Source organism: Empidonax traillii, unplaced genomic scaffold (genome assembly GCF_003031625.1).
Source record: "Empidonax traillii isolate 1590-97213 ecotype Southwest subspecies unplaced genomic scaffold, ASM303162v1 scaffold1530:size152889, whole genome shotgun sequence".
Lineage (NCBI taxonomy): Eukaryota > Metazoa > Chordata > Aves > Passeriformes > Tyrannidae > Empidonax > Empidonax traillii.
This window is the reverse complement of record NW_020956723.1, coordinates 116,664-130,553: the sequence shown is the minus strand read 5'-3', so window position 1 is coordinate 130,553 and position 13,890 is coordinate 116,664. Positions and strand designations below refer to the sequence as shown.

At 35.9% G+C, this 13,890-nt stretch overlaps 1 protein-coding gene and 1 long non-coding RNA gene across 2 annotated transcripts in view; one reads left to right on the top strand and one right to left on the bottom strand.

Moving 5' to 3' along the window:
• The window catches only part of LOC114070359, a 16,712-nt gene extending 6,723 nt beyond the window's left edge, over positions 1-9,989 (bottom strand). The window contains exons 1-2 of the long non-coding RNA XR_003573916.1: positions 9,927-9,989; positions 7,240-7,383 (exon numbers count right to left, since the gene is read on the bottom strand). This is a non-coding gene — a long non-coding RNA (uncharacterized LOC114070359). The remainder of the gene's footprint in view (positions 1-7,239; positions 7,384-9,926) is intronic.
• The window catches only part of LOC114070357 (potassium voltage-gated channel subfamily H member 8-like), a gene marked incomplete at its 5' end in the record, with an annotated part of 76,881 nt that overhangs the window by 17,032 nt on the left and 45,959 nt on the right, over positions 1-13,890 (top strand). Inside the window, one exon of the mRNA XM_027907716.1 lies at positions 12,682-12,879. Coding sequence (XP_027763517.1) covers positions 12,682-12,879 — 198 coding nt within the window. The remainder of the gene's footprint in view (positions 1-12,681; positions 12,880-13,890) is intronic.

Below are 13,890 nucleotides of genomic sequence, written 5' to 3'. Positions count from 1 at the left end.
TCATTTTTACATACCTTGGAAAATATTTGTGCTGCTTTTGTACTTTGAGGTGACAGTGCTTAACTTTTAGCAAAACAAGCCAATGTGAAGCTGTAGGAGTATGTCACGGTATTCTGCAGCATATAAAGTTTTACACAAGCCCTATTTTGTAAAAGTAATTACACCTAATTATTCTAAATCATTTTTCACTGTCAGATCTAAGAGAGCTAGGAATAAAAGTGCTAATGCTTAGGATTCCCTTATGTCACGCACTTCAGAAAGACCTGTTAGATCTGCAGACACTTGTATTATTTCAGAACTGCTGTAACTTAAAACATGTAGTGTACTTTCCCGTTAAGACACCACCTTCTTTGCTTTTTATTCTTTCTTTGTATCAAGCCTTTATTACATTGCAAATTCTTGGGGGTTTTATTATGTTTAGATATATTCTGGAGTAAAAGATCTCCTATGGTTGATTTCCCACTCAAAAAAGCCAAATATGTATGGATCTAAACTTCCTTGATTCAGATGACAGACAATTGAAAACATGCTACTTATGTTGTAGATTAAAGGATTTGAAAACTAAGACAAGAGCAAATAAAGTATAAATACCATTTATCGTATGGCTGCATGACAGAGACAGGGTCCTGGTCCAGAAAGCAACACAGTGGCTCCTTAAATAAGAAGACAGAGGAAGAGACGTAGACAATACTGTAAAATCTATGGAGCAAGCAAGGAGTGGATTGTAGTGAGGGTTAACATACTTAGCTGTTATCTAACCAGCATTGATGTTATTAGTATAGAAGACAAGGAGAAATGGATGTCATGTAGACTGCAGCAGTCTATACTGACCCAAACTGAACTCCATACTGTCATTATCATCTCCTGTGTGATTATGCAGACTAGTCAGATGGAAATTATCTTGGGTTTTTTGTGGGGTTTTTTTTGGGTGTGGTTTTTTTGTGTGTTTTTGTTGTTTGTTTTTTTTGTTTGTTTTGTTTTTTTGTTGTTGTTTTTTGTTTTGTTTTGTGGGGTTTTTTGTTTGTTTGTTTTTGTTTTTTGCAATTACCCTTTAATTTGTAATTAGACCTACAAAAGGAAAAAGTTTCGGAGCTGAGGCTTCTGTGTCTGTTTGGTAAAACAGGCTCCGGAGCTGGGAGGCTGCATTTGAATATGTAGGAGCTGCTGAAAGTTGGCATGATTTCTGGAGGAGTAAAGATGGCAGGAGAGGGAAAGGTACCACCTGTCAGGAACCACCTATTGCATTAATCAGATTTAAAAAGCAGAGGACTCTTACCGAAGAGTCTGAAACAAACAACTCTGTTCTTGCAGACTGCTGACAGTTACACAGAGTACGAAAGTATGTGTAGCATATTGCACTATTTTTATAAAGAATATAGTCCTCTTGATATCTTTCTGTTGCAATTAAATAACACTTTCTTTTACAGAGATTTTAAGGTATTGATTACCACTGTCATTGCCTCCATGAAAATTTATTTGCAGATTCTGAGTCAGAACTGTAAATATGCTAACTCTTAGGACTGAGAAACTGTCATAAGTACTGAAAAACTTTAGCCTGTATTTCTCTGATGATGAAATCTGAGCAAGTCAGAACATCAGGTGAGATTAATTTACCAACTGTGTCACACTGCACACATACAGACTCAAAGTTTTGCTAGCAGTTTTATAACAGACATTCTGCAAGGTTTTGTTTTATGGGATATTTTTTTTGAACATTTTAATAATAAAGTTTTCATTAAAGTGATCTGTGTTGCTTATGGAGGAGGATACCTGTTTCTTTAAGAAGACATGAATTTATTGCCTAGAGTAGCTCAAGACCTCTTTGGCCTGATTTGGACTCCAAATGCATAAAACTGCAGAACAGGTTTCTAACTCTTCAGCTGACACCGTGAAAAAAAAGTCATTACCAGTAATTTTATTGCAGCAGCACCTGGGATGCTAGTTATGGGTCAAGACCCTCTTGTCTCCGCTGCTGAATTAACACAGGATAAAAAGGCTGCTCCTGCCCAAGAGGGTATTACAGTCTAAATATAAGACAAGAAAAGCTCTAACAGATGGGTACAGACTGAGAGAGCACAGGGAAGCAAAGAGGGCATAGATAGACATGCTCTTCGTGCTGAACGGACTAGGAGCACTAACATTTCTAATTCCAAGCTTAGCTGCAAGGCATTTGATATCCTGGAAAAGGATGGTAACAGCCAGTTTGCCTAACATTAAATCCAGAGACTCTTTGTACAGTGGCAGTGTGACTATCTCCTTCAAGAAGATGATTTGTAAATGGTTTAGATACCTCTGATTATAGTCTTGCAATTTATTTCTTAAATTACCTATGGGTTTAGACATGTATGGTTTCCCTGTAATCTAAAAATTAAATTAACATTGTACAATATTGCAAAAATAGTAGTTAATTTACTTATACTACTAATTTCTTTTAGTTTAAGAACCCTAGAAAATATACTGGGGAGAACAAAGAAAGATAATTTAAAAAAAAAAAAAAGTATTTTTCTTCACTCCAAATACATTAATGGCTTTAGAGTTGTTTGAAAACCATTCCTAGTAAAAAAAAAAAAACAAACTTTTATTAAAAATAATGAGCTATACCTAGTACTTTGTATGTATTGACTGCTACAGTCACAGAAAGTTGATGCTGAAAATATCCCCATCTCATCCTTTAAGTGATTTGGGGAAGAGAAAGTAAACTGCTGACTTGCGAAAGCGAAAAAGATTTAAGTCTCCCACATATTCAAACACAGCCATCTGAGAAATTACTGTCGAGAAGATCTGTGCATGCTTACCACAGAGAAGAAGAGTTTCCAATATATTTTTTTTTCTAAATTTACCTATTCCTTGATAAATGAGGCTGAAAGAATTTATGACCTAGTTCTGCAGGAATGCAGGTGCACTGACCATGTATACTGGAGCTTCTATGCAAAAGCCTAAATGTTTAGAGAACTATCATAAAATATCAAGAGGAATGTGTTCCTTGCAGATCTGCTGGGTCAGCTCTTAAAATTCTTATACATAACTCTAATACATAATATAGACAGGTCTCTATCTTGGAATGAATGTATCTCTGCTGTAAGGGGAATCTTTATTAGATTGTACTGTGAAATTGGTGTAAAGTTATATTGGAGTTTTCCTCATAAATATGAACAGATCTATGCAGCTGTCTGCAGCTTTATGAGGCAGCAAGGTAGTAAATGCAGCGTAGGGGTGAGAGGGACAACCCACCCAAAGCTTGCCCTGTCAGTCCACTGAGCAGGACAACCACAGGCATCCAATTCCCATTCGACATGGCAAGTGGTCCTAGAGGAAAAGTCTTCCAGTGATGTTAACTTCTGTGTTCACATAGAGCATTAGCTAGCCTTCTGGAGACTGTCTTGGAGCTCCACTCAAAGGGACATGTGTCTCCCCACCCTCCATACCACTCCTGTCTTTCCTCTCTCACCAGAATATACCATACTTGTAGATGTGAAATAACTTCTCTGGAAAGAGAACATTTTTGCCCCATGGAGAAGAAGAAATGTAAATAGCAATTCACATTAATTATCTACCACTTTAGGGAGTATCTGGGGCTCTGACGGTGAAACTGTCTGGGCTGGTCCTTAGGGATTTCTCCAACACAGTAGAAGAAAAAGTAAAACTGAAAAACTTTATTTTGCAGCCAAAATAAGATAGGGCATCATCTAGAAATATTAATATTTAATGCATAAATATAGTTAGATTCTGGCTAGAAACTTGGACTTGAAATGTGTGAAGCTGTTTGTAATTCATGGACACTATGTTTTCTGGAGTGTTTATGTAGCATTTTGCATTAGGTGGAAGAGCTGCAGAACTCCAACCTATTCTTACTTATTATTGACCAAATATTTTTAAAAATGTATCTTTCCAACATGGTTTTCTAAAAAAATCCTAGCACTGAAAGTATTTCATGGGAGGTCTCTTGCTCTACCACTTATAAGTTGTGAATGTGCCCAGGAGTGGTCAACCAGGGACTTTGGAAATCACATTATAATCCATGCACTTATAGTGCCTTCACTGGGGTGGATTACTAGCTTCCCATAGGATAAAAAGTATTCTTGCATGTATGACTTTCCAAAATGAAAATTTGAATTATTTAACAGACCACACATTGATGATGATAAGAAATTAAATGCTTCCAACAAGGAATTTTTAATCAATATCTTGAAGGTGGCATCAATTTTACCACAAGACTACAGAAATATTTTATTCTTATTCTAAGCAGTGATACTTCAGAGTTGAGTTTTATCAGATATAATTAAAACTTAATTGTCAGGTTTTCAGTACTTCTGTGGGCTCAGCTGTGTTTCTGTTGTTATCAGCAACAGTGCAATTAGATCTTAGATTTTTTTCCTTTTTTAATCCCTTGACTGAGCACCTCTTCTTCCTGAAACTACTTAGTTCATTGAATATTTATTGCACCATGAAAACTTCATTTTCAGTGAGGAGAATGGGTCAATATCTTGTTATGACTTTGTCAAGTTAGATGAGTTAAAGCTTTGCAAAATGTGATTTTTTTATAATACCTTCTAAGTATATATTCGATTAGAAATACAGCAGCCAATTTATTTACAAAGGATATTAGTCAGCCTTACAAAAGAATTACATAGGTTGTCACCTTTCAAATAAAATCAACTTTCAGTAGACCTGACACAAAGGTTCAGCTTTTATCTGAAAATGATCTAACCAAAGGGAGTACATGTTTAGTTTGGAAAATTCTATGTGTTTTAAAAGTCTTTAAAACATCTGCCAAACATAAAGTTTGTCTCTAGATAGTCAAAAACTTTCCCTAAGGATCGAAAGATACTTTTTCCTCTAGATCATGGCCCAAGAAGCACAGCAGGCATTGCACCTGCAAAGGGCACTCCATCGTTTAAGGAAAGCATTCAAAAGGAACCAGTTAAGAAGGTAACCATTTCACCCACCTACCTCTTTCTACAGAGGCTTGTGTATCTTGAATGTCCAAGCCTCATGGAGCAGTGGGACATATATAGATGCTCTTTATCTTTGGTTGTTTGGGTTTTTTTCTGACTATGTTATGTCCAAGTTCAGACTGTCTCTGGATGATTTACAGACTTTGGAAAATCAATGGTAGGATTCCCAAAGTCTGGCAGGACTACAGTTTCATCTGACATATATTCAAATCCTGATTTTTTTAAACTTGATCCATAATAAAAATAAAAAGTAGATGCAAAGGTATGAATTGTCAGCATTATTAGGAGCATGTTTGTGCCTTGGATTTTGACTCATGCCCATCTCTTACTTCATTTGTTATTTTGGGAAGAGTTGTAATAAAAATTCTATCCAGTTTCTCTGCAATGGAAATCAAATTGCATTTTCATTGAATCTATCCATTCTTGTGTCCACTTAACATCTAGTATGACAGTGTTCCTAAAAATTTCTACTCATGAATCTTCATCTGTAATTTTGGAGAGAAGATGTCTCATCAGGGTTTAATTCTGAGAAGGGCATGGTTTTGAAATTATCAGCTATTTTTCTTTGAATTTCAAACTACTCCATTTATTGTCATTTGAATTGTTTGAAAGCTCCTCAAAAATACGCTGTTAATGTTTTCACATGGGTGCTTATGTATGTCTGTATATCATTTACATGAATGAAGGCTCTGTGTTTCTTTATGGATTAGGCTTTAAAGACATGAGCATCTCAGATCAGAAGCATGAAATCTTCTTATAAAATTAGTCCTTCCCCTTTAAAGATTTTTTCCCTACTGAATAAAAAAGCACAGAGTACATGATAGAAAAGGGGTTGTTTTTTCCTCTTTGATTACAAATTAGAGAGATTGTTTTGTTTTGTTTTTTTATTGTCTATAATGTGGGTATTCATCAAGCAAAAGTGTATAAACTTTATCTACATGCGTAGAAAGTCTTGTGTATTTTCCATCATGATAATATCCATGTACCTCAATGCAGAGGTTAAGTATAATCTGCTTGTACAAGTTTAACACAGTTAACCTTTCACTACCTGGATTAGCTGGTGCAGGGAATGCACCATGAAAGTACCAAGGATTCTGAACCCAATATAGAAAAATGAGGGGAAATACTAAAAGAGACAAAAGTTAGATCTAAAAATATACAGGTAGTGTCTCACAAAGGGAAGAGAAAGGTGATGCTATGAACTATGGAAGGTAGATATCTCTGCTGTGCATTGATCTGAAGCACTAATCCCCATAATTGCTGTTTGCGTGGCAGTTCCCAGTCAGCTCGGCTTGCACGTGGGCTCTGGCCCTAGGGTCACACAGGACAACCTTGAGAGTGCCTCTGCCACAAGGATTTCAGTCACAGGCAGTTGAGATAAAACTATGTTTCATAAAGTCCAAGTTAAATCTCTTTATTTTCTTTGTCACTTCAAAAATTTCCCTCCACAAAATTTGACTGTAGGGATTTGACTGCAATAGATGTTCCTCAAGTTCTGTCAGACTACCAAGTCTCAATCATACCCATGTTATGTGGCTTTCTAGTTCAAGAAAAAAGAAGTCATTAAATCCATCATAATAAAGGATATATTCTGTTAAGGACCATATTTTTTAAAGCTAAAATAAGAAAACATATTTTTTTAGAATAAATTATTTTGTGACTTACTTTAATATTTTTAAGCAGCTTCAGTACACTTGAGAAAAATGTTTATGTCTTTATAATATTTCTTTCTCATTTTATGTGTCTACTGTTTGTGGGAAAGTGCGTTAGCAGAATAAAGACCAAGGGGACTAGATTAATGCTAATTGTTCCTCATTGTCATGCATCCATTATGATTATGTCTGTTGTACTAATACTGAAGCCATTCTAGTCTAAATACCACTTAACTTTTACTTATTTTGAATACCAAATGCCAGCTAAAATTATCTTGTTCAAATATAAACCTCTAGGCCGCATAGGCCAGAGCTGTTCCTTCGTGGCCTGTGCTTGCTGACATGTCATATAGATGTATCTTAGATTTCCTCTCTTCATTTTGAAAAGAGTATAAATTCATGTCCTGTACTGTACTACTATGCCAATCTGTCATTCGGGTTCATGTCATGTAGCTGTGTTTTTACACCCTTAGAACCTGCAACTGCCATACTTTCAAGATTGCAACTTTTTTTTTTTTTTTTAACTTTTTTTTTTACCTTTTTTTTTTTTTTGTACCTGTTTCTTTCTAATCTGTGTGAAAGAAAAGCCTAATGCATGTTTTATTTATTGACCTGGTACAATAAGGTGTTACACATTTACAGTCCTCCAGAAGAAGCAGTGGTTGAAATCATGATTGCTCCTGTCATCTCTGGGGTTCTTTAATCTTAAAACCATCTGCCCTGGTACCTGGGAACTTCTCCTAACGTGACAGGCAAAACTCCACCATGAATCAAACCTGTAAACATATGATCAGGTTTTGTGACAATGTACGAGCAACAGTAATGTTCCAGGGTGAAGTAGTAGGAGTGGTGCTGTTTAACCTATTAATAATTTGGGGAAAAACTGCTAATGTTTTAGCAGGAAAAAATTGCACATGTCAAAAACATTTTGGCTAGACAGAGATAAAAAAGGCTTTGAGAACCTTGAGAAAAACTTAAATACCTTAAATGAGTAATTATCATGAGAAGAGAGGCAGTGATTATTCAATAATGCAGTCATGCACACTAGAAGAAATAAAATGATTTAATCTTCTTAAATGCCTTTAGATTCTGAATGCATAGAATCAGTCAGCAACAACTGGAGAGTAACCATGCAAAATTCTTCGGAGCAATCTTAAAAGCAAAGCTAATGGTTTAATGTCGAATGAAAGATAGTTAGGGTTTTATGTGGTAGAATATATTCATTATGCTGTTGTAAAAAATCTTATCTCAAATACAGTATTAGCTCTGGCCTCCCCTCCTCAAATGCACTTTAACTATGACACATTGTGAAGCAGCCACATGGACAGTTGATGGAAGGGATTTGGACATCTAGAATCACAGAAACTGTTATCACAAGTGCCTTTACCTAAAAGGAAGGAAATTTACCTATTTGTTCTGTCTTAGAAACTGTTTTGCCTTAGGGTTCATTTTTGGAGGTTAATATTTCAAAGAAACATAGTAGAGCCAGATAAAAGATGAAATTCTTGGTTCCATTGAGATCAGTGGAAACCTTGCAATGTTTTTTCCCCATTTAAAATGGACATATGATATATTCATTTTCAGATCAGAGGGTGAAGCTATGTAATGAAAGGATGGTATGGTTTGCCATACAAACATACAGCTCCTTGCTGCCTGGCTCTAGATCTGAAATGAGGAGCTAATTTAAGAATGCATTCCAGTGATGAAGGATCTTTTTTCTCTTGTATAGTTTTTTTCTCTTGTATAGGTTTGTGGTTTTTTTATCTTCTCCTGAATGACCTTAAATTCTTCACTGCAACACACAGTACTTGTCATAAGATAGAGACTTCTGTGTTAAAAGTTATAATCTGTATATATCAGAAGGCTGCATGTGCTCCAGTTCAGGATGTTGTTCTGTTATTTTTTAGTCTTTGGTGACTTACTTATATTTTTTGTCCTTTTTTTTTTCTTCAGTATTTCTAGGTTTTCTTTGTTTTTAGATGGTTTTGTATTGCCTGCTGTTTTCTAATGTACAGTTCTAGGCTTTGGAGCACATAAAGACATGACATCTAATAATGCCATTGCCATGTTTGTGCTCTCATGTAGAGATACAGAGTTTTTAAGATGAGCCAGAAAAACAAAACTCAGCCTCAAACATAGTCCTTAAAGGTAACCCCCACTCAACAGCATCTTCTAGTTTACCCCAGCATTACTCCCTACATATTCTCTGTCCTTACTATCAACACAGTATCAATTACTCTTTCTCCTCGCTAGTGTGAATGGGCCAAGTATGACTTGGCCTTATGTGAGGTTCAAATACTGTTTAAACACCAAAAAAACCCAATTACATGAGAGCAGATAGGCTTTTCTACCTTTACATTTCCCCTAGGAATACTTGAAGTCCCTGAATTTGATGTGGAATCATAGCTGAGAGAAGCTTGACCTTTGTCCCATCCTTTTCTGTTTTAACATCATCGCTACTGGTCTGTTGGGGACCACTCCTGCTTGCAGGTATTCAGGGATACTCTAAGAGGTACTCCTCATCCACAGCTCTTTACACTTCCTGATTCTGTAGTGCAGAATAAACCAGAGATTTTTGGTCTGTTTTTTAACTGGGAAAAAAAATGTTTGTCTTACTTATAGAATAAGTGCTGTGGGTAATTAATGGATTAGAAAATGCAACCATTTTCTAAGTTTTTGAAGTGACAGACAGTATTTTGGTATGTTAAGTGTCTGGCATGTAAGGAAAATCTAAGTAGTAGGATAGAATGAAGCTGCAAATTACAGTGAGTGAGATACCTCAACTCAACGCAGAGTTAGCACCAAGCCAGGAGAAGACTGAGTTTCTGTCTATTAAATGAAATAATGTGATTTTTATCTAGTTAAAACTTTGCAATCTATGGATGTTTAAATTCCTTTTTATGCTTCCGCTGATACTTGAACACTTCCCAGATATACATAAATGAGACTCAGTATAGATTCTTACAGCATTTTTCAAAGTAGCCTAATGGAGGTAAATGTCCAGTTCCTATTGACTTTTCTAATAGGACTTGATTGCTTAAGTGCTCTTTTTCCCTTTGAAAGGTCTTCCTCTTAATTACGCTAATTGGTGCTTTAAAATGTTCTCAAAGTAAGAGAGCTATACCTAGATGATTCTAATTCCGAACCAGGCAAGATTCATAATGCTAAATTCTAGGAAGTTCCCTCTGACAACAAGGTATATTTATTTTCCTCTTCTTCCCTGAGGGCAGAAATTAATTGCTCAGGTTTGCCAGAAAATCTGCTGAGAGCTATTACATACAGGAACCGAAAAGGAAAAGGAATTAGTCCATGATGCTACCTCGTGACTATTTCCATTGGCTAATGAAAGTATTAATGGCCAACAGTACCTTGTATCTAGCCTGAAATGGAAAAAAAAAATGCAGTGCTATGAACAAAAATCTAAGAAGTATAGTTGATCTGGAAGATCTTGCAGCATTTTATATACTATGCCTGAAATATCATTCTATATTATTTCTTCAAAAGGTCCTGATTAGGATAGTCTCTAACAACCAAAGTAGAAGTGAGATGCTGTAAACATGTTCTTATCTACAAGTCAGAGGAATATATGTATTGGCTTCTCACTTTCAGATAAACTTTCTCTTCCAAGTCTAAATCTCCAAAGAAATTTATCTAATAGCTTTTCTTTATATCATGGACATTATTTTAGCAATTGTCAAAAATGACTAATAATTTCTATCTGCTACTGTTGTAGCTCAGTGACAAGCTGTTCATCCTACCGAGAAGATCATTTGTCTGACTCTCAGTTATAGCACAGAACTAGGCACAGAATACAGAACTCATTTCAGATAGTGGTGTCTTGGCCAGAAGTACTTATTAGCAGCTGTAAAATGATATTATTATATTTGGTATTTTGGTAGTAGAAATATTGTAGAAATACTATAGGGACTTCTACTGTTTGATATGTGTCATTTATTTTTGTACCTTACCTTTACTAGCAGTAATGAATCCTTTAGTAACAGTTATGTTTCAGAAGGGTTGGGTGATTACCTTGAACATGAAGTGAACTGTAAAGGAGAAACCAGTTTACATATATCTATCAGTGAAAGAACAGAGTCATCCACCTTTCCTGGGTAGCATTGAAAATGTATGAAAAGCCAGAAAAATGGAAATACACAAGCCAAGAATCAGTGGCTTTTAGAACCCTCCCAGGAAGGAGATTTTCTCTAAAAGACATTATTTTAGTATTCTCATATCAGTTACAGTTATTTAAAATAATCTGTTTGTTTCAGTTTTGCAGTTCTTCATACAATTCGAATATTTTCAAAAGCTGGTGTTGAACTTTACGATTGTGTTATTTTATGTCAGGTTTAGATAGATTTTCTTTAACTATCTACTCTCTACCAGAGATTTTCTTGAGGTTTTATTCTATATTATTTTATGTTTAGCATTACATTCCTATTCCCCAACTTGGAAACATAGGAATTACATCTTCCATCCAAAGGGCCATGTTACTGTTGGGAAAATGCAGTGTAATCTCAGAAAAACAGCAGTGTGCAGAGGTGCAGTTGGGCTTTGTATTGGTTCAGTTAGGCTTTTTTGTTGTTGTTTTTTTTTCTGCAGTTTTGCTTTACTTTCATTTTAAATGATTGAGAGCCACAAATCTAAAATAGCGCCACACGATTAATACCTTTTATCAAGACAAAATCAAGGAGATTTCATATTTTCATTTTTGTGTCTGTTGTCAAGATAAACCAACCTACTCAGTACTGCCACGATATGACAATGCAGGTCACTTTCATTTACACTTTTGGTTAAATTCACTGTCCTGCATAGAGTGTGTCAGCAGCATCATGGCCAGACCCTGCCCTGCCATAACACAGCCCTTCTGGCTGAGCTTTCTCTGTAGGACAGTATTCCAGAGATTATGGAGCTGAGCATGGCAGCAGCCTTGGTTCAGCAAGTCTGCTGTAAATAATAAATTCTTACAGGCTTTTTCCCAAACTTAATTGAAAGCTGGGACAGATACTTTAAATCTATCCCTTATTTTTACAAATATTCTGCGCAATGAGATTTCCCCTAGTTCATATTCCGATTCATCCAAATGGATGCTGACTGAAGTGGAGAGAGAATAAGCTTCAGGAGGTGATTCAGTCTATCAGGTCTCAGCTCACAACAGAGGGACCACTGAACAATTTTTCTAAAAATAAAACTCTTGTCTGTCAGGATTAGTTTTTTTGGAATTTGTCCCTGAGTACCCGGGAAAGATTCCAAGTCTCCCAAGCAAGCTGCTTAACAGGCAAAACTGTTAAAACAAATCAAATTTTATCCTTTTTTTCCCCTAACTTGATTTTTGTGCAGCATCGTGTTTATGCAATTCATTCAGGTCGTGTGTTTTCCAACTGCATATTTTTTCCTGCTTTGTAACTTTGAGGTTGTTTTGTTGTTGTTTTTTCAAATATCTATGAAGCAGTAGCTAATTCTACTTTCTCTAGCACACACAGACTCATTTAGCAAAATGAAAGGAAAGATTTAATGAACAATCTAGAAAACACTTACTGAAGCATCTTTTGAAAATTAATTCTGGTTTGTAAGTTATGTTTAGTTCTTTGAATCTTTTCTACTGTAAAAAGAAACAAGGAAAAAGTTCTGAACGTGTAATTACTCTTACTATTATAATGATTTAGTCTTAGAATGTCAAAAAGCTTTCCAAGCATTAATTAATGTAAAGAATCAAATGATGTTGCATTCTAGCTGCAATGTTATTAGGTGATGATTCTTTTTCTTTTCAGTGACTTAATGGATTTTATAAATTATGTAATTAGACCTGTAATATGCAATTCAAAACCACTTCATTTCCATACAGATACACAGTTCTTATCATAAATAATCATGCATAAAAATAAATATTCTAGAGACACAATATTACTGTGCTGTATAAATTCCTACAGTTTAATGTTCTTTTTATTCTAGGAATTACAAGGAGAATGTAGTGTCCTTTAAATAATTTTTTTAGAACTGTTTTGTTTTATGGAATGTGTGGTTTTCATGGTGTCAGTATTCCTTAGTAGTTCTTTTTTTGCTTTGTTTTGCAGGTTGGCTTCATGAGCTGGGAAAACGTATTGAGTCTCCTTACTATGAGAATAATACTCTAGGAGGCCCATCAATCAGAAGTGCCTATATAGCTGCCCTGTATTTCACTCTGAGCAGCCTCACCAGTGTTGGGTTTGGAAATGTTTCAGCCAATACCGATGCTGAAAAGATCTTCTCCATTTGCACAATGCTGATTGGGGGTAGGTACAAATGCTAAGTGCCATGTAAAAAGTTTTTTGGGTGTATAAACAAGTAAAATAAGAGCTGAAATTTTGCCAAATTTCTTTTATATAAAAACAAACCAACCAACCAAACAAAAAACCAAAAAAACAAAAACCAAAACAGCAGAAAGAGCAAAAGAAGGAAATATCTTTGTTTGGTTGAAACTACATAAACTCTCTTAGGCAGATATATTTATATCTCTTTGTTCACTTATGGTGACAAAAGACGGTGTCACCCAGTAAAATGCAAACTCACGTTATTGTCAGTGAGAATGGCTCAGCTGTGTGTTGGGGATTTTGGTCACGTGGCAGGCACTTTTCTGGTCAGCTGGGTATTATTTGCATGTCAGCTCCAGTTCCCCACAGCAGTCCTAGGTATGGTTAGGAGGGAAGGGGGGCAGCTCACAGGGCAATGTGTCTGTAAGCTGGTGTGTATCCTCATCTGAACAACAAGACCAGAGAGAAGGCTAGAGACAGGATAGAGCCAGGAAGACTGTTTGGTGAGCCTTAGGAAATCATTTGATTCAGATTACAGTCAGAGTGCAATGTTTTTCTCATATTGAATCTCTTAGTGGTATTTTTATTTACGTTAATTATGTAGTTGCACTGTTGAGGAAAGTCATATGCTCATACATGGTTCCTTTCTTTCTTCTGAGACACCTGGATACAACTAGTGAGCTGGTGGCACTTGCAGACCTTTGTAAGCCAAGACCACTAGAGAAAGTTCCTGCAACTCTTTCTTCATCTCCCTTCCCCCCAAAATCCACGGTGCTGTTTTATAGTGTGGACATCATACACAAAGATGTCACAGAGAGCATGAAGGGGAAAAGCAAGTTACCACTAGAGTACAACCTCCTGCCCCCCTTTTTTTTCTGCGTGCCTAGTTGTTCTAGAAATACCAGTAGGTATTTCTCTGGGGCTAGTCAGTAAAGCCTGGGTTGTCAGCTGGTTGTCAGCTTTGCAGAATAAATTTTCCTGGGCAAAAATAAA